At 44.7% G+C, this 17,274-nt stretch overlaps 6 protein-coding genes across 6 annotated transcripts, besides 24 other annotated features; 3 read left to right on the forward strand and 3 right to left on the reverse strand.

Moving 5' to 3' along the window:
- Nucleotides 1-659: 659 nt before the first annotated feature.
- Nucleotides 660-682: a microsatellite.
- Nucleotides 683-891: 209 nt separating this feature from the next.
- PVX_084400 (hypothetical protein, conserved) lies at nucleotides 892-2,607 on the reverse strand. The gene is made up of 6 exons (XM_001616497.1): nucleotides 2,400-2,607; nucleotides 2,137-2,210; nucleotides 1,971-2,022; nucleotides 1,800-1,844; nucleotides 1,503-1,527; nucleotides 892-1,038 (listed from the first exon to the last, which is right to left on the reverse strand). The coding sequence occupies exons 1-6, from the start codon at nucleotides 2,526-2,528 to the stop codon at nucleotides 1,025-1,027; spliced, it is 339 nt and encodes a 112-aa protein (XP_001616547.1). The 5' UTR covers nucleotides 2,529-2,607; the 3' UTR covers nucleotides 892-1,024.
- Nucleotides 1,151-1,174: a microsatellite.
- Nucleotides 2,606-2,627: a microsatellite.
- A 187-nt stretch (nucleotides 2,628-2,814) lies between these two features.
- Nucleotides 2,815-2,834: a microsatellite.
- A 20-nt stretch (nucleotides 2,835-2,854) lies between these two features.
- Nucleotides 2,855-2,874: a microsatellite.
- Nucleotides 2,875-3,529: 655 nt separating this feature from the next.
- PVX_084405 (hypothetical protein) lies at nucleotides 3,530-3,682 on the forward strand (the record flags this gene model as incomplete). The annotated part of the gene is made up of 1 exon (XM_001616498.1): nucleotides 3,530-3,682. The coding sequence occupies one exon, from the start codon at nucleotides 3,530-3,532 to the stop codon at nucleotides 3,680-3,682; it is 153 nt and encodes a 50-aa protein (XP_001616548.1).
- Nucleotides 3,683-3,882: 200 nt separating this feature from the next.
- Nucleotides 3,883-3,902: a microsatellite.
- Nucleotides 3,903-4,034: 132 nt separating this feature from the next.
- Nucleotides 4,035-4,058: a microsatellite.
- A 69-nt stretch (nucleotides 4,059-4,127) lies between these two features.
- On the forward strand, nucleotides 4,128-6,120 carry PVX_084410 (hypothetical protein, conserved; the record flags this gene model as incomplete). The annotated part of the gene is made up of 2 exons (XM_001616499.1): nucleotides 4,128-4,308; nucleotides 4,459-6,120. The coding sequence occupies 2 exons, from the start codon at nucleotides 4,128-4,130 to the stop codon at nucleotides 5,388-5,390; spliced, it is 1,113 nt and encodes a 370-aa protein (XP_001616549.1). The 3' UTR covers nucleotides 5,391-6,120.
- Nucleotides 6,121-6,997: 877 nt separating this feature from the next.
- Nucleotides 6,998-7,048: a microsatellite.
- Nucleotides 7,049-7,152: 104 nt separating this feature from the next.
- Nucleotides 7,153-7,174: a microsatellite.
- Nucleotides 7,175-7,251: 77 nt separating this feature from the next.
- On the forward strand, nucleotides 7,252-7,882 carry PVX_084415 (RNA binding protein, putative; the record flags this gene model as incomplete). The annotated part of the gene is made up of 2 exons (XM_001616500.1): nucleotides 7,252-7,474; nucleotides 7,701-7,882. 2 exons carry the CDS (start codon nucleotides 7,252-7,254, stop codon nucleotides 7,880-7,882), a joined length of 405 nt encoding a protein of 134 aa, XP_001616550.1.
- A 165-nt stretch (nucleotides 7,883-8,047) lies between these two features.
- Nucleotides 8,048-8,073: a microsatellite.
- Nucleotides 8,074-8,138: 65 nt separating this feature from the next.
- Nucleotides 8,139-8,170: a microsatellite.
- Nucleotides 8,171-9,276: 1,106 nt separating this feature from the next.
- Nucleotides 9,277-9,457: a microsatellite.
- Nucleotides 9,324-13,279, reverse strand: PVX_084420 (41K blood stage antigen precursor 41-3, putative). Its single transcript, XM_001616501.1, has 9 exons — nucleotides 13,076-13,279; nucleotides 12,862-12,945; nucleotides 12,524-12,586; nucleotides 12,069-12,392; nucleotides 11,885-11,968; nucleotides 11,624-11,731; nucleotides 11,392-11,460; nucleotides 11,184-11,278; nucleotides 9,324-11,022 (listed from the first exon to the last, which is right to left on the reverse strand). Exons 1-9 carry the CDS (start codon nucleotides 13,151-13,153, stop codon nucleotides 10,806-10,808), a joined length of 1,122 nt encoding a protein of 373 aa, XP_001616551.1. The 5' UTR covers nucleotides 13,154-13,279; the 3' UTR covers nucleotides 9,324-10,805.
- Nucleotides 9,745-9,764: a microsatellite.
- Nucleotides 10,116-10,239: a microsatellite.
- Nucleotides 10,523-10,549: a microsatellite.
- Nucleotides 11,169-11,233: a microsatellite.
- Nucleotides 11,411-11,433: a microsatellite.
- Nucleotides 11,552-11,599: a microsatellite.
- Nucleotides 12,919-12,946: a microsatellite.
- Nucleotides 13,280-13,385: 106 nt separating the features above from the next.
- Nucleotides 13,386-13,408: a microsatellite.
- A 540-nt stretch (nucleotides 13,409-13,948) lies between these two features.
- PVX_084425 (hypothetical protein, conserved) lies at nucleotides 13,949-16,816 on the reverse strand (the record flags this gene model as incomplete). Its single annotated transcript, XM_001616502.1, has 1 exon — nucleotides 13,949-16,816. The coding sequence occupies one exon, from the start codon at nucleotides 16,814-16,816 to the stop codon at nucleotides 13,949-13,951; it is 2,868 nt and encodes a 955-aa protein (XP_001616552.1).
- Nucleotides 14,310-14,338: a microsatellite.
- Nucleotides 14,477-14,501: a microsatellite.
- Nucleotides 14,689-14,724: a microsatellite.
- Nucleotides 15,377-15,400: a microsatellite.
- Nucleotides 16,817-17,274: the final 458 nt, after the last annotated feature.

A 17,274-nucleotide genomic window follows, 5' to 3' on the forward strand; every position in this document is an offset into this window, starting at 1 on the left:
ATTTCCTCCAAGGGGATCCCTACATGGCTATTCTCCACTTCGCTAAAGAGACAAACGAGGGTGGAAGTGTCCCATGCGAGTTTAAATACCCACGTAAGTGTTTATACAATGGAGTGAGCACAACGCACATTGCCTATGTAGGGGAATATCTTAAAAAAAAACACACACATTCGAGATGTCATTCCTCTGATAGTAAAAATAAAAGAACTCAGTTCAGGTAATTCCTTTTTACGTTTTCCGTCCATATGCACAAATAGCAGAAGGCAAAATGTGGGAACAAATTTTTAAAAAATTGGATTACGCGTGCTGAGGAGCACGTATGCCTTGTGCATTTCTCACCCCTTCGCTTAAAAGAGCAACCTTGTTCTACACGCCATGCTGTGCCCCTTTACGCGAACTGCTCACAAGCTTGCCAGGGGAAGCCCTTTTGGGGGACAACTTTTTTGTTTTCCATTTTGGATTTTATTTAACGCCTTTAGGTGGTTAATTTTATTTTCGGAAAGTTTGCTTGCTTTGATTTTTCTGTTCTCCCTTTTGCGCTTTTTTCCCCCTTCATTTTGGCACACATTTGACACGCGCTTATGTCCCACCAAGGGGTTTAATTAGTAACTCCGTACCGCCTGTCAGCGTATTGCTAACCACCCAGTTTCCACCACGCACGCATGGCAGGAATAATGTCTTTTTTCTTTTGCAAACAAAAGGGTCATTCAACAATCAAACGTTAATTAACGTTTTAATTTGAATATAACTTTTTTACACAATTAAAAAAAAAAAAAAAAAAAAAAATTGGCATACCTCCTGCACGCTGGACAAACTTTCAAATATTTTTTTCCCCCCCTTGCTGTTTAAAAAGGCGGAAGGAATGCCGGTGTAACTGCACCTAATGAGCAATAAACGTATGTAACAAATTGGGTGTACAAAACATGTGCGTTCCTTTTCACTCTCAGTTATTACCAGCTTTAAATGGCGCCGCGCATACTCTGTGAACAGCCATCCAAACAGAAGACTTTTTAATTTCTCCGGACTATCCGCTCAAATCTGTCGCGAAAAAAAAACAAACGATGCGCGAAAATGCGTTTAGAAAAAATTTACGTAACAGTGTGCGCGTCTGCCCCGCGCGAATGAAAGGGGAAAAATTCGGTTCATTTGCGCAGGGCAGACACGCAAACATTGGTTAGCGCCCTTCAAGCACATTTATATTGGCAAAAATGGCAAAACGCACAATTGTGAGAGGTGATTACTCAATAAAAAAACTTTTTTTTTTTTTTTTTCTTTTTTAAAAGTCACAACTGTGTGTGTAAAACTGATGGGTACACAAGTTGCGCCTTTTGGGAGTGGCACTATACAAACCCATTTCTATAGAGAAAAATATGCGGCACTTTCCTTTTTCCCCATTTTTCACTATTAAGCCAACTCAACTTGCGTCCAAAATGTAGCTACGCAATGTGTTTATGCCACCCCAAATTACTACGTCTCATCCTTTCAATTAGTTGTGAACGTACCGAGAAGTGACTCCATTTGCTCCCTCTGCGAATTAAAGAAAAAGTGAAAAGGTGTTCCACGTGAGGAATGAAAATGTCAGCCACGCGAAAAAAGACACATGCAAGTGTCGGCACACACAAGAACAACAATAAGAATAAGGGTCAAATAAATGGGCATAAAATATCCCGCTGAAAAATCATCCGCCCGATGATACACCTCCCACTTTTTTTCGATTGAAACACACATCTCGTGCGCACAACTTTGAGGCGAAATAAAAGACAAAGTGAGAAGAGCAAATTGGCCTCTCTCGTGTGTACTTGTTTTTTCGAATAATCCATGAAATATTTGTTGCCCGTCAAATTCTGCGTTTTGCGCAAAAAGGGAAAAAGGCAATTCGTGCGTGTGTGGAAGCGGCACGAAGAGTGCGAACAGGTCCACCCGTTTGGACAGGCAATTTTAAGCGCTTTGGCCCTTTACGCCATTCAAACCTTCCTGAAATAATTCTTCATTTTGTTTTGCTCTATTTTCCTGTTGTTTTCTCTAAAGCAGAACAGGCACGAATTAAATGTGGCATTTCCCCATTTGCATGAGGAAGAGAAGTTGCGAATTGCTCCGCTCTTTGAATGAGCGAGCCGCTCGTTTGTGTGCCCTTACATTTCTTTTTCTAAATCTTCGTTTATAAGCGACTCGGTGTAGTAAACGTTAATGACCGAGTAAGGGGGCTCATTCTGTAATTTGGGGGGACATTATAAATGGATAGTTTTTTTTTTTTTTTTTTGAAAATTCGTATGCGAAAAAAAGATACACTTGAAAGGAGTGAACACTTGGTAAAAAGCGAAGGAAAGGAAAGCGGCAGAGTATTGGGGAGAAGCAAACCCCCATGTAGGCCAAAAAAAAAGAAGCATTTTTCACTTTACCATATCTCTATCAATTTGGACAAACATGCCATCCTTCGGCCGAGTTTCCCCATTTTCGTTTCTTAGCGTTAGACTTATTTCAGCAAAAAGTAGAAAGAGAAAAATTAAAAGTACAACTCTTTTCATCATTTTTTTTTTATTTTCGAAAAATTGACACAATACTGTTAAAAAAAAAAAATCAAATGACGTGTTACAAATTGACCCATATGAAGAGTTTAACTTCAGTAAGTAGCAGCGTTATTGATGAAATGACTGTTGCGAGAAAAATCCTTTGTTTCCATTTTGACCATATTGAAAGAAAGAATTACACGCACGAAATTGTCCACGTGTGTACTGGTGTATATACGTTGCTTTCCCCCAAGTGGAAGACAATAGTTTTTTTTTCCGCTTTGTATTTTTTTTTTTTTTTAACTCCCCAGACAATTAAGTCAATTTTGCCTAAATGCCTATTTTTTAGGGCTAACGGGATAATCTCCATTTTTACGCTTTTCGCAATTTTTTGAGAAAGGCCAATCGTGCTGCGAATGATTTATTCTACACTTGGTGACTATTTTGCTTATTTTTTTTTTTTTTTTTTTTGGCTAGCTTTACCGCTCTGGCATTTGCAACATTTTAACCGCGTGGTTTATTTTTTTCCGCACTGCACTGATCACCATCGCAGTTGTCGTTCGCTTGAGAAGCTCCCGTTTGGTCTAGTGTGTTCGTTCGTTTTTTACTTTTTTACAAAATAGGGCAAAAATGAAAAAACCAAAAGGGAAAAGAAATGTGAGGAAAGGCTATTTCACGGTCTGAGTTTTTTTTTTTTTGGCAATCTTTTATAAATAGACAAGCTTGCAATTGAGGACAACTTGAAAAAGGGTCTTTTTGTTTCACAAAAAAAAAATAATAACAAAATTAAGTAAAATTAAACAAAATGACCAGCGGGGGTGCGCACAAGTAGGTACCAGCACGCACAACTACGCGCAAGCAGTTGGAGGCCCACTTGAACAAATTTACAAATCGAAAGATCCCTTTTTACCTGTTGCGACGCAGACACATGTGTTCACCTGGCGTACATTATGCATGCATGCGCGGCTTAGCGTAGTCCTTAAAAGGAGAGATTACTTTTCTTACAGAGCTAACTGCCCCAAATGGAGCAATTTAAAAAGGGCGAACGGGAAGAGCAAAGGAGAAAAGCGGAAAATGAAGAAAATGCACAAAATGAAGAAAACGCACAAAATGAAGAAAACGCACAAAATGAAGAAAACGCACAAAATGAAGAAAACGCACAAAATGAAGATTAACTGAACAAAATGAAGACAAACTGCATGTGTTTATAAAAAAAAAAGCTGCACATTTTTTAGCTATAAAAAGCTCAAATGACTGCTCACTCTTTGGCAACACTTTTTGTGTAAAAAAAAAAGAAAATTAATTAAAAACGCACAAATGAGAGTACCCCCTTTTGTTTTTCCTCAAAAAAAAAAATTAAAATTGTCCCCAAACCGTCTTCATTTTGTACGAAATTGTGAAAAAAGCTATTTTCTCATTTTTCAAAATGAAATAACATAAATATGTTTACACATACTTGAATACACCCACACCCAGGTCTTTTTTTTTTTTTTTTTTTTCCTCTTTAACACGAATCGAAAGTTTACACGTAAGACGCCTTTTCAGTTTAGCCTTTCCACTCCGCATCTTTCTCACTTCGCCCCTCGCACGCCCTGCTTCACCTCTCACGCCAACTTAAAAATGAATCTGAGCTCCCCATTACTCGCTTTGCCCGAAGAAGGAAAGAAAAGGCGGACGAAGCTGATCCGATTGAGAAATGGGCACTACAGAAGAATCGTTGACATCTCGAATACTGATGAAAGGAAATTAATTCCCAGCATGTGTCGTTGTGCTTGCGTCACCCCCCGAAAGGATGAAGTTGGTACGTTGCTTGGAGTGTTGAGTGCCCGCGCGAAGGCGTTCCCCCATTATTGCGCGCTGCACGATATATTTGTGCTTCCAATTTGTGCTTCTTCCAATATACACTTCTGCCCATTTGCACTTCTTCCCATTTACACCTCTTCCCCCACAGAGAACGAAGGCAAATGGGAAGACGCGAAAAAGGCCAAGAGCTCACAGGAGTATGACGAAACGAGCGATTACGTGGAGTCCGAAAAGAAAGAATCGTACATGCTTGCGGTGAACGAAGAGGACCAAACGGAGGACATGTATTCTAAAACAATCTCCTTCACGTCTATTACGCCTACGAGCATAAGGAGTGAGGAGCCGGAACCTCGCAGGAAATTATCCCTGCTGGATGTGAAGGAGGAAGAGGAGGAGGAGGAGGAGGAGGAGGAGGAAGAGGAGGAGGAGGAAGAGGAAGAGGAGGAGGAAGAGGAAGAGGAAAAGGAAAAGGAAAAGGAAAAGGAGGAAGAAGAAGAAGAAGAAGAAGAAGAAGAAGAAGAGGAGGAGGAAGAAGAGGAAGAGGAGGACGAAATAGAATCCACTGCTGAAGAAAAAGAGGAGGAAAAAAAACAAGTCCCACCTGAAGGAAAGAAACTAATAGAGCCATCCAAAACGCTGATGAGAGGAACCAAGACGAACATCTACTTTTTGTCAAATAAAGAAATGGTGCAAACGTTGATGTGCTACAATTACAATTGCAACGCTGTGGTCTTCGAAAAAGACACCTTTCTAAGGTACCTGTACATGAAATCTATCAGCAATATTATTCTGAATGAGCGCATGATTGACGAGCTGTGCAAGCAGGAGGATTTAAAATACGTCCTAACCAGTAATGCTATAGTTTTAGAGTCTACAGATTTTCTCAAGCCACTCATCATAGAGTTTGAGTCATCCATTTCGAAGAGGGTATTCGTTAGGCATCTCAAGCACAATGCAAGGAAAGAAATAGACATGAAAAAATACCACGATTATATGGGCGAACTTAACGCGAATGAAAAAATACGTCTCATGAAAATTGAAAGGTTCCACTCCTTCAATAAGATGATTCAGTGCAACTGACTTTCTTCTCCTACGTGTGGAGTGGGCAAAGTTACGCAGATGAGGATGGACTCCCATGGGAACATCCTCTTTATGCGAAACGTCGTCTTGACAAAAAACTCCCGCCGAGGTGACGCAAATGTGCACACGTGTGTTCCATTTTGCCTCTCCGGGTAATATGTGCACCGCTGCACACCTTTTGTATAATATCTCCACTCACCCCCTGCTGGAAGGGGCCACTTAAAGGTTAAAAAATAAAACCCATAGATGTTTTGCAATTTTGAACAGCGGACGCGTCACACATATGGCCCGCGTACGGCGAAAAAAACAATGTCCACGTGGGACATGGGGGATTATTGCATACCCTCCATGCGGTATACTTCGCTCGTGCGCGCAGCATACCTTTCGCGTTTTCGCCGTTTCCCCAGGGGAATTTACACACCCCTGCGCAGTTTGCATTATTCTTCTTGTAGTTTGTTCTTTTATTTGTTCTCTGTTTTTTTATTTTTATTTTTCCCCAACTTTTGCCTTTCCTTTTTGATAGACCCTTCTCCTTTAAACTGTATTAGTTCCCCTTTTGCAATTCTGCGCTTGGCTGGTTCGCCATGCCGGTAATTCGCGCCCCTCAAGTTGGCCCTACCTAAGCGTGAAGCTTCCACCGTTTGGGGTATCCTCCCCGTTTTAATTATGGCATCGTTTGTTCTTAATTTTGGGACCCCTCCGCTGCGGCTGCGGCTGCTTCTCTTTCCTCGGTTCTCTTAAGATTTTTTTCCCCGCAGTTGGGCGGATAAAATGGGGGCGACTATTCCGCACATTTGTGACTCATTTGGGGCACCCTTTTGACGCACCTTTTGACGCACCTTTTGACGCACCTTTTTTACTCACCCTTTTGGGGCACTTTTATTTTCCCCCCAACTTCTTAATCTCAACACTTTTTAGCGCAAACCCCCCCATACGGTAAAGCGCCTCCGCGAGGGCAAATTAACTGGGGGGTTAAACAACCGCAGCGTTCGCCGCTTCCCCTTTTACGAAACTCTCAAATGAGAACACGCGACTGCTTCCGTCGAGTTGGCCATGGCTAGCACAGCGTAATGCAATCGTCGAAGGGTGAAAGGAAACGCTGTGGCCGTGGCAAAATACATGTGTGTGAAATGCGTTCACCCCAGGGTTCGCGAAAAATACACCATAAGGGGAAGGTGATTAAGCAGGGTGTTCGAAGCTGCAAAAGGGATTAGCGCGTTATCCCTGCGGTCATCCCCGCGGTAATCCCTGCTGCCACCCTTGCTGCTACCCCTGCTGCCACCCTTGCTGCTACCCCTGCTGCCACCCCTGCTGCCACCCCTGCTGCCACCCCTGCTGCCACCCCTGCTGCCACCCCTGCTGCCACCCCTTTAATGCCAAACGCAACAAGCATGACACACGCGCAAAACGTGCCCCCCCTAGCAAGTCATGACAATTTTGAAGATACTCCTGCTTCTCCTGCCGCTAGCCCACTCATTTGTCTTAAAAAAAAAGGTAATTGCAAAAAAGTGAAAATGATCGGCATGCCGAGTGAGTCACCACAGAGTCTCCGCAATTTGCCATGCACCTCCGGTGATGCGCAGGCGGAAGCGCCCGAAGGAGTGATTGGCCCTCGGGCGAAGAGGGCTCCCTTTTGACGGAGGGTAAAAGGTGGCTCTCGCGCGGATGCAATGAACATGTGCATAAGCATGTATAGAGATGGATAGGAAGGTACATACACATAAACATACACATATATATATGCTTATATGTACACATACGTTTACTCTTCTCCCCCGCGCAGCCCCAATGGGAAGCGCAGCAGGCGCACAGAACAAAATTCCAGCTGTACAGAACGAGGTACTTCAGGAAGTTTAAGACGATGCCATACATCCGCGATTCGGGAGAAAACCACATAAAGGAACTGACCAGGGAGAGAGTCAGGCTGAATAAACGTACCACCAATTCGATCACCCTCGGCGCCAATTTTCTTTTCATATGTAACTTAGACAACAGACTTTCTTCCAAGGACGTTACGCATTTTTTTAATTATTTTATCGGCAACAATAATTGCGTAGCGCGTATACGAAGGAATAAATACACAGGTGGGGCGCCATCTGTGGGAGTGGTTTCCCCCCGCTAAGACGACGTAGGGGGGTTCGCGTCCATTTTGCGTCCATTTCGCGGGTTTCTCTCACCATTACGTCGCTTCCCTCACCATTACGTCGCTTCCCTCACCATTACGTCGCTTCCCTCACCATTACATCGCTTTCCACACCACTGCATCGCTTCCCACACCACGACATCACTTCTTCTCTTCCCCCCACGCAGGCCGAAACATGGGGCACGGAATTTTGAAATTCCAAAAGGCAGAAGACGCCACGCTCGTTTTGCTCACCTACCAGGGAATCAAACTGGGGGAGAAAAACATTATCCTAACCGAGGCATTCAAGAACGAACACCTGAAGCAGAAGAAGCACATCTGCGATGTTTTGCAGCCAAACATGTCGTAACGAAAAAGTAGCACGCGCATATGGGCGCACACACGGGGGTGTCAGTACGGGTGTATACTTTCACGACAGCGTTGCGGTGAAGAGATAACTCAGTGAGGAGTCGAAAATGGAGAAAAATATGACCATGAGATGCCATCAGGAATTGACAAAGAATTCCGCGTGACGCTTCTCAACCGTGTGAAGGTTAGGAAGGCCCAATTTCATCACATACAGTTCACGTTTTTTAAACGAAGTGGGCAACGAACAAATCACAAAAAAAAAAAAAAATAATAAAATAATATAATATAATATAATAATCAGTTGAAGCTACGCAAAAGGCATATTTTAAACGTGGAGGTGAATTAAAAATATAAATGTATGCAAATTTGCGCACGCCTGTTTTGTTGTACTTCTTTTTTTTTTAGTCCCCCTCGAGGTGCATTCTCACTAATGTAGCGCGTTGCGCGTTGCTGTGCTGCTCTTTCCCAACTCGTTTGTCAACTGCGGCAGAATTCCAGCACCGTCCGCACCGCTGACGCGAGCTGCTTGGCGTAGTCGCGCGACACGTCCACCCTGTTCAGCGGGATGTCGTAGCATTTTACAAATCTGTTTAGTATCCACCTCCTCTGCCGCTTCGCATATCGATACGTTTTTCTAATTAAATTCTCTTTGCACACGTTGAACAAATCTTCGTCACTAACGTTGTTAATTTTTTTTTCTATATACGTGTCGAACTCCTTGTATGCAATGCTTTGGTTGATCCCCTTTCCAAACAGCTTGACATTTGCATCCTCATTCATTTTTTTTAATTCGATGGCTTCGTCTAGGAGTCCCTTGGAAATCATTGCGTCGACTCTCCTTTGGATGTTTCCCCGTAGCACATCATCATCGTCGTAATCGAGATAAAAGACGCAGGGGGGAAACCTGGTCCTATCGAAATGATTATTTTTGTGGTTCCTCATTTTTATGAGCTCACTATGTTTTTTATTGTACGAATAGAAAATGTCTAGACTTCTACAAATTCTTTTCCTGTCATTTTGGTGCAACTGACTGGCTCTTTCTTCGTCTACCCGTTTCAGCTCCGCATGCAGTTCTTCATTTGTCTTGTGTTCATACCGATCCGTTGCGCCTTCTCCCCGTTTATCTTCAACCGTTTCGCTTCCTCCCCCTTTATCTCCAACCGTTTCGCTTCCCCCCCCTTTATCTCCAACCGTTTCGCTTCCCCCCCCTTTATCTCCAACCGTTTCGCTATGCGCTTCTTCCAAGTCTACCACAGATTCCCACAGCAGCGACTCGATGTAGAGCAACGTCCCCCCAACAACGATGGCCAATTTGTTCCTATCACTTATGCTACGGATGATGGGTATCGTATGGCTAATAAATTTATGCACATTGAACGCTTCCTTTGGTCCGCACACATCCAACAGGTGGTGTTTTATATCCCTCTTTTCTTCTTCCTCCACTTTGGCTATACCCACCTTGAAATTTTGATAAACCTGCATAGAATCGGCACTAATTATTTCGCACTCTACATTACGCTTCAACAGTTCCTCACACAAGTCTATGCTAAATTTGGTTTTTCCACTGCATGTTACTCCGATGATGAGTATAATTTTTTGCTTCTTTGTTTTGTTTAAATTTGGCTGAACAGGTGGGTGGTTGTCTTGCGGGTAGGAGTCCTTCTCACCTACACCGTCCACTTCGTTTGCAGCACCATCGCACGGTTTCGCGGCGTCCCCATTTGCCTTTTTAATCACCCCACTTACCGACGAAGTATGGCTCATGGTTTCCTCTTCGTCTTCCTCTCTTACGCCCAATTTGCACTTCTCTTCTGATGCGCTACGCTCGAAATGGGACAACTGGTGCACGTTCAATTTATCATTTCTGTTTCTCCTTTTCGCGCGAAGGGGGCTGCTGCATAGGTAGAGTCTCGCCCTCCTCTTGCCCACACAGGTATTAGCGACCCAGTCATTTCGCCTCTCAAAATGGCGATACAAATTGGCTTCACACTTCCGGTGACACCTGTTTGTCTCCTTGGCTACGTATCTGTTAGTACGCTTGCATATGCTAAAACTCTGTGGGTAGGTTTTCCTACGTATGTAGTTCCCCCTTGATGGAATGCCCCTTTGGTGCTTCACCACAAAGGGGGTAACTGCCACGGGAGAAATACTGACAGAGAGGAAGAGGGCAAGTATGCTCAGCAAGGTGCACCCATAAGGGAAACAAAACATCTACGTTCGGAAAATGGTGCCTGCCGAAGCGGAGTCGCTGTGACGGCTATGAACATATAGTCCTATTCAAAACGGTATGCTAGTGTTCAAGCAGATATGCAGAAATGGGGAGGTGGTACCATACATGCGCTTTCGCGTGGGTATATTCACATCTGTGCATATGTACAAATGAACAGGTGGTAGCAATGGAGGGAGGGTTCACGGGTCGAATCTTTTGATAAGAACCCAAAGGAAGAACGTCACGAGAATCGCTTTCGCCACAAACTTACATATCAGCTTCGCTCTTAAGCGTCCCTCTCGCCCGTTAAGATGCAAAATAGCTACATTGCTTACGTGGGTGCCCCTCTAAGTGCTCCCTGGCACGCATGCTGCTATTTGTTTACGCATCTGTGTATTAAGCTTTTTCCGCACAAAACTGCTCACGGATGACTCCATCCCGTTAAATTAATTCTTTTAAGAATGACCTACTGGTGAGCCAAATGACGCGTTTTTGCCGTTCTTTCGGGTGGTTACAGGTATACGCGGGCGTCAACAAAGGGGCAACAAAATGGCGACCACAGTTGAGCCGACGTGGCGACCACATTGCTTACAAAATGACGAGCGCGCAAGGAACAAGCGGCTCAAACAAAAAATTGGAGAGCCCCCAAACAGTTAAACAAAAAAGGAATTCACAACGGGGGTAAGGAGGATCACTCGGGATATTTCCTCTGACCCTAAAGCATTCTCATAGACTCTAGCTTCATCGTTTCTACTAAGGGCGAATACTGCGCTATAACTTTGGAAAGGGCAAAATGCAGAGCATCCTTGATCATTTCGCTCTGCGCTTTTAATAACTTCATTTGTAAATCTAGAATTTTTTGTCGCTCCAGTTTTTCTGAAATGTCCCTTCTCTTCTGCATCTGCATCACCAGTTCGTCAACCGTGGGGTACCTGCCATTGGCGAGAAGGGGAATGGCACAAGTGGGGTGCATCCCTTAATTTTTATATTACGATGCAATCATTTCTATGAAGACACAAACAAGCAGGGTGAATTGAAACCCTCGTAGAAACTGCCTCACGAAGGGGATCTACACTGACGTGCGCTAACTTACCCGTAATCCGTCTGGCTTATTTTTACATTCAATATGTTGCCCGTATCTTCATCTTCCCCCGCCTCTATGAAGGACGACTGCCTTTGGAAGTTCTCCTGAGAAGAGGGAAACGTGCCAGCGGTTTGCGCATGCGTTTGAAGGGCCCCCAATTAGAGTGGCAAGCTAAGCGGTGCAACTCGCAATGGTGAGAGCTCAACGCAGTGGGCACCTTTATCTTTTGCTTTTCCTCCCGTTGTTCAAGCTCCTTCAGCTCCTTCGTCAGGGCTCGGTGCACGACCTTAGAAGGTGGAGGCAAAGATGTCGTTAAATGTGGAACCAATTTGGAGGCAAGCGCGGAGGCACATATGCTTGTGTTCCCCCCAGGATGGAGGCCACGGCGTGAAAATAACACGATAAAGCGTGAAGGCAGCCAGACGATAACTGCAGCCAACCGCAAGCACCTTCTTGTCCACCAGGAACGGGTTCAGCTGCAGCTGGATCTGCTTCTCCAGCTCCAGAATGGTTATGTCCGTTAAGATGGAAAATTCAGATATGGCCATTTCGAACATCTGCCAAGGGGGAAGGAGGACAGGCAATTACAAATCTCCTCCTCCGGGAGTTATAACACACGTGTAGCAGTACACACAGCTACACATGCGTAGACATATACACAGCTGCACATGTGTATCTAGTGCCCCTTTCTAGGAGCGAAACGCCAGTACCGCAACTTCCTCATCGGTCCGGTACTGCTCCATCTCTTCGATTTTTTCCTTTATCTCTACGCTGGGTTCAGTTAACTCGGACAGCTGCGAAAGGGGGGGAAAAAAAATTGCGGCAAAAAGGGGTCGTCTTCCATTATGTAGCTCTCCATTTTAAGATGCCAATTGGCACGATGCGTATACGTACCGATATCTTCACAGAAGGCAACACCCTATTAACATAATTCTGTTCCAGAAAGGACGTGTGTTTTCTAAGTTCTGGCGGTGGCAGTGGCCCGCTTTTTGCCTGATTAACCGTCTGCATTTTCTTCAAGTTATGTTTCGCCTGAACATTTTCTGTGCGCTTCTTTACATTTTCACTTCTTAACATTTTGACGGAATTAGAAATGACCGAGCCGAGCATATTCGGGTCGTTGAAAATGCTTAGCGATTTTTCCACAGTGTCTTGTATTTTTATCTTTGCGCTCGACAAGGATTTGTTGTATTCGTCTTCCAGCTTCTGCATCATCCCCTGTGAGTGTGTGGCGTGTTTCCGTTTGGTTTTTTCACCACGCATTTTAGTACTAGTTTTTATGCGCACATTTGGGAGGACCTTTTGACGGATATTTGGCCACGCAGTCAGCCCGTGACCCCTCCCCCTACCTCCTCCAGTTTAAGCCTCGCAGATTCCAGCAGCTTAATTTCTGCCGCCACTTGCGGTAAAGGCTATTACAGTAAAAGCAAAAAGGGGTATATGGGCATAATGGAGCAGTGATGAATGGGAACATTGGCCGCCTAACTTGGCGGAGGCAGGACGGGTTAAAACCACCCTTCGGCGTAACCCCTGCAGTAGGCGCGCCCATTTTGGGGATCCCCCCAAGTGCACTTCCGCATGTGTATGGATAGTCAATTGCCTACAAGGGGAAACCCCCTATGGAGATGCTATCCCTTTTTTTTTTTATTTTTTTTTGCTTTTCTTATACATTTCGCTCTTTGCCTACATTTTCTGGCGGACTCAACTTGACTTCAATAGATGGCAGCGTCTTGGAGTTGAACTCGTAGTCAATTGGCCACCCCGTATTTTCCTAACAGGCCGAAAAGAGAAGGGGTCAAAAAAGTGAGGTACGCAGAAGGGGGAACTAATTTTACGTGGTAAAGTCGATTTTTTTTTTTTTTTTTTTTTTTTTTTTCCTTGCTTCCCCATTTCCACCGTACATCTTCACACAGAATGATCTGCAAAATGGAGGACGCCAGAACGGCACAAGGAACAAGAAATTTCAATCTGAACAACATTTTGTTTATTACAGTATTTTTTGTCAATCGGAAGTTAGAAGAAACGAGTTAGTTTCACTTATGTCCACGCACGATTCAGGCAAATGTGTGTAGAGGCTAACGCATACGTACGTACGTGTCTGTGTCACAAGAGATTCATTTTCAGCAGCGAATGCACAAGAATGTGAACAGTAGGCAGAAAAAGGGGAAAGAAGAAAAAGCGTTCACGTTAAAGTAACAAATAAAAATGTGGAGCGTAAAAAGGTAGACATAAATGGACGTAAAAATGTGCAGTGAAAAAAAAAAACACTTAAATGTACGTACACTTAAAAAGCTGTTCTTGTGATATGGAGATTTAAGAAAAAAAAAAAAAAAAAAAACACACTTTTCTGTCTTTATTTAAAAACCATTTTGCAAAGGCCCATTCTCTGCTTTCTTCTGAACTGCTTCAAAAAATAAAAAAGGAGCCAAGTGAATGGCCTTTTTCCTTTTCTCTACGATTAGACATATATAACAAACATACGCCTTAAAAAAATTGGTTGGTTAAAAAGGCCCCATTTTGGCATTACCCATCATGCGGATCGATTTTCTGTATCTTTTTTCTGGCCAATGTAACACCCACGAGATAAAGCGCACATATCTTTCTTGACATCGCAAGAGCGCTAAATCGATGCGGCGTCCTTTTTTTTTTTTCTTTTTTTTTAATTCGTTCGTATAATTGCCTTCCTTTGCAGGCATATTAACAAGTTGTGACTACCTTTCGTGGGTAGTAAATTTTGCCAGCTTTTTTTACGATACCTTTTCTTTCGTGATGACTCAGCTGGGTTGGTCGCTGCCGCTTTGGGATTCGCTGCCGCTCTCGCTCTCTGATCCGCTTTCACTTCCCGAGTCGCTTCCAGAGTCGCTTCCCGTGTCACTTCCGCTTCCACTCCCGGACTCGCTCCCTGACCCACTTTCACTTCCGCTTTCACTCCCACTTTCGGATTTTCCTTCACTTTCTGATTTGCCGTCACTTCCAGGTTTGCTTCCCGCTTTGCATTCCTTTTCCCCTTCCCTTGTGGCACCATCGATTTTGTTTGGGTCCCTCGGTTTATCCTCATCCTTAACGTCGTCATCTTCTCCTTTGCTATCCTCGCCAGAGTCCCCACTACTTGAGCTGTCACTTCCCCCGGTGTCACTTTCACTTTCTGCTGCGTCACTTTCGGAAGTGCCTTTTTTCCCTTCCTCCTCACTCTTGCTATGTGCATCTTCACTTTGGTCACTTCCTCTTGGGTTACCTATCTGCTTCGTTTCGTTCTTGTCCACGTTACTTTCGAGTGCGGGGGTGTCTTCACCGCTGTCTTCGTCGCTCCCTTCATCGCTTCCGTCATCGCTTCCTTCGTCGCTATCTTCATCGCTATCTTCGTCACTTTGTTCATCATTTTTAATTTTACTCTCCCCTCCCAACGTTTCAGCTTTTTTATTTTCCTTGCCATCTTCACCTTTGCCATCTTCACTTTCGCTCTCTTCACTTTCGCTCTCTCCACTTTCGCTTTCACCACTTTCGCTCTCTCCACTTTCCTCTTCGCCACTTCTGCCCCCTTCCTCTTCATCCTCTTTCCGCATACTGACTAAACCTCCCCTTCCCTTGTCACTTCCATCCCCAATTTGTTCTTTTCCCTCGAAGGTATTTTCAACAATTTTGCTGTGCTGTTCATCATCGACATTATTTGGGTTTTTATTTTCTTCTTTTATTTCGGCTGAGTTCTCCCTTCGTAGCTCTACATTCTGTTCGTTATCTTGGGCCACTTGGGTTTCTTCGGCTGCGTCGACCTCTTCGACAGCTGCAACCGCTTCAACTTCTGCCACCGCTTCAACTGCTGCCACCGCTTCAACTGCTGCCACCGCTTCAACTGCTGCCACCGCTTCAACTGCTGCCACCGCTTCAACTGCTGCCACCTCTTCGACTTCTGCCACCTTTTCAACTGCTGCCACCTCTTCGACTGCTTCCACCTCTTCGACTGCTTCCACCTCTTCGACTGCTTCCACCTCTTCGACTGCTTCCACCTCTTCGACTGCTTCCACCTCTTCAACAGCTGCCACCTCTTTGCCCGCTTCACCTTCCACCGCCTCGTCTTTCACGGCACCCCCTTCGCTATCCAAAGCGCCTCGTTCGTCACTTTTCTTTACGCCACCTACCACCGCATTTTGCTCCGTGCCTTCTTTCGATTTGTCCGCTTCGCAAGTCGGCCCGTTTGAATTCCCCCCTCCATCATGCGCATCATGTGGAAAGGCAAAATTACTTATCAGCGCTTCCCTTGTGCATAAGTTCAGAGGATCCTCATCTGCACTTTTCTCTTCAACTTGATTTAAAAAACTGCAATTTGAGTCGATCCTCTTGTCGAGGTAGTACCTCTTTAAGCTATTACTGGCATAGTTGAAAAAGTCATCATATTTTAGCAAACTTTCCATGAATTTATTTACAAGTAGCAAGGACTCGGCATTCTTTTTTTTTATTTCGCCGCTCAGAAGGAGGAAATTTTTTCCCGCTGAATTGTCTTCCTCCTCACCGGGGGCTTCGCCGTCCGTTGGAGGTTCTTCCGTTGGAGGTTCTTCCATTGGCGGTTCATCCGTTGGCGGTTCGTCCACTTGGTCGTCGTCTTCTGCGTTGTCTTCGTCATCATCTGCTTCGTTGACCACTTTGTGCACCACGACATCACTCACTGCGTCAACCGCGTCATCCAGGGCCTCCTCCCCCGTGCTACTTCTCCCCTTCACCGTCTTCTCCACATGCTCTTCTCCCCCTCCTGCCAGTTCATCTCGAGAGCTTGGTTCCTTTTCACTGTACGTGTTCAGGGCTCGTTCTTGCACGGTGTCTTCGTTTATTGCATTTGAATGTTCCATTTCTTCCCCCTCGTCAGCGTCTCCCTCGACCACTTCTTCCTCATCCTCCACTTCGATTTCTTCCTCTTCGATCACTTCTTCCTCCTCGATTTCTTCCTCCACTTCGATTTCTTCCTCTTCGATCACTTCTTCCTCCTCGATTTCTTCCTCCACTTCTTCTTCCTCCTCCACTTCTTCTTCCTCCTCCACTTCTTCTTCCTCCTCCACTTCGACCTCTTCCTCCACTTCAATTTCTTCAACTTCTTCCTCTTCTTCCACTTCTTCCTCTTCCTCCTCTTCCTCCACCTCGATTTCTTCTTCCACTTCTTCCTCCTCCTCCCCCTCGGAGGAGGAATATATTTTTCGCCTGCGCGCCCTGGGCAGTGGCACCTTCACGCTGGCCTTTGCGGGGGCATTTCGAATGGAACTCAAAGGAGGGCTACTATCATCCCTGACGTTGCGGTAGGAAGGCGCTTTCTCCACGTCATAATTATGCGAAGGGCTAAACCTCACAGACTTTTCTTTTTTTAACTGCTTGCCACCTTTGCTCAGGTAATTAACTTTCTTTTCGCTCTTTTGATGCGCATCCGATTTAGCGCCCTTCCTACTAGGAATCAACTCATTTAAATTTTTACTTACAACATATTTTTTTACAGGTGTGGCTTTTTTGGAAGACTGTTCCTTTTTCTTGTCTTTTAAAAAAATATTCTTCAAAACGTTGGTTGCGTCTACGTACTTGTATTCATTTTTAAAAACGAATTTTTTTACGTGGCTGGTTACGTTTTTCTCCTCATCTTTTTTTTTTTTGTCAAATTTATTCATCCTTTAGGGTGTTGCTTGTGGGGGGCGGGGAAGTCACCGCAGAGGAGGGAAGACGCTAAAGGGAGACGCACCCGTGGCGGGAAAAACTGCCAAGTGGATGAGCAGCACACTGAAGGGGCTGAATGAACCGACTGCAAGGGATCAAAACAGGTGCCCACATGCGGGTAGACCCATCACGAGCTCATGTCACTCGGAACAAATTTCGCTCATAACAAGTTGGAAGCGCGTTTTGATGGAAAAAAAAAAAAAAGAAGATATACTAACAGATAGGAAGCCACGGGGAGTTGAATTAAAAGAGGCAAAATTGGAAGAATCGCAACGTGGCGTGACTGCTATTCAAAGCTGCCGCGCAAACGTGGGCGCAGACAGGTGACCCCCAATGCGCAGTGCACGCTTGTACATATGCGAAGTGGTAATGCAGTTATACGGGCAAACAGGAGTATCGTTAAAAAAAAAAA

The sequence above is a fragment of the Plasmodium vivax genome, chromosome 13 (assembly GCF_000002415.2).
Source record: "Plasmodium vivax chromosome 13, whole genome shotgun sequence".
In the NCBI taxonomy this organism is placed as follows: domain Eukaryota; phylum Apicomplexa; class Aconoidasida; order Haemosporida; family Plasmodiidae; genus Plasmodium; species Plasmodium vivax.

Bases quoted from the DNA above. Each gene is read 5' to 3' on its own strand.
- PVX_084400 (XM_001616497.1), bottom strand. From the start codon at position 2,528: ATGATGAAAAGAGTTGTACTTTTAATTTTTCTCTTTCTACTTTTTGCT. The intron at 2,023-2,136 runs GTAAGGGCACAC...GTTCTGCTTTAG, and splicing joins GAAGATTTAGAAAAAGAAAT to AGAAAACAACAGGAAAATAG. The intron at 1,845-1,970 runs GTTTGAATGGCG...CGCAAAACGCAG, and splicing joins TGAAGAATTATTTCAGGAAG to AATTTGACGGGCAACAAATA.
- PVX_084420 (XM_001616501.1), bottom strand. From the start codon at position 13,153: ATGTTGTTCAGATTGAAATTTCTTGTTCCTTGTGCCGTTCTGGCGTCC. The intron at 12,946-13,075 runs GTACGGTGGAAA...TCGGCCTGTTAG, and splicing joins AGATCATTCTGTGTGAAGAT to GAAAATACGGGGTGGCCAAT. The intron at 11,732-11,884 runs GTACTGGCGTTT...CCCCCTTGGCAG, and splicing joins GGACCGATGAGGAAGTTGCG to ATGTTCGAAATGGCCATATC.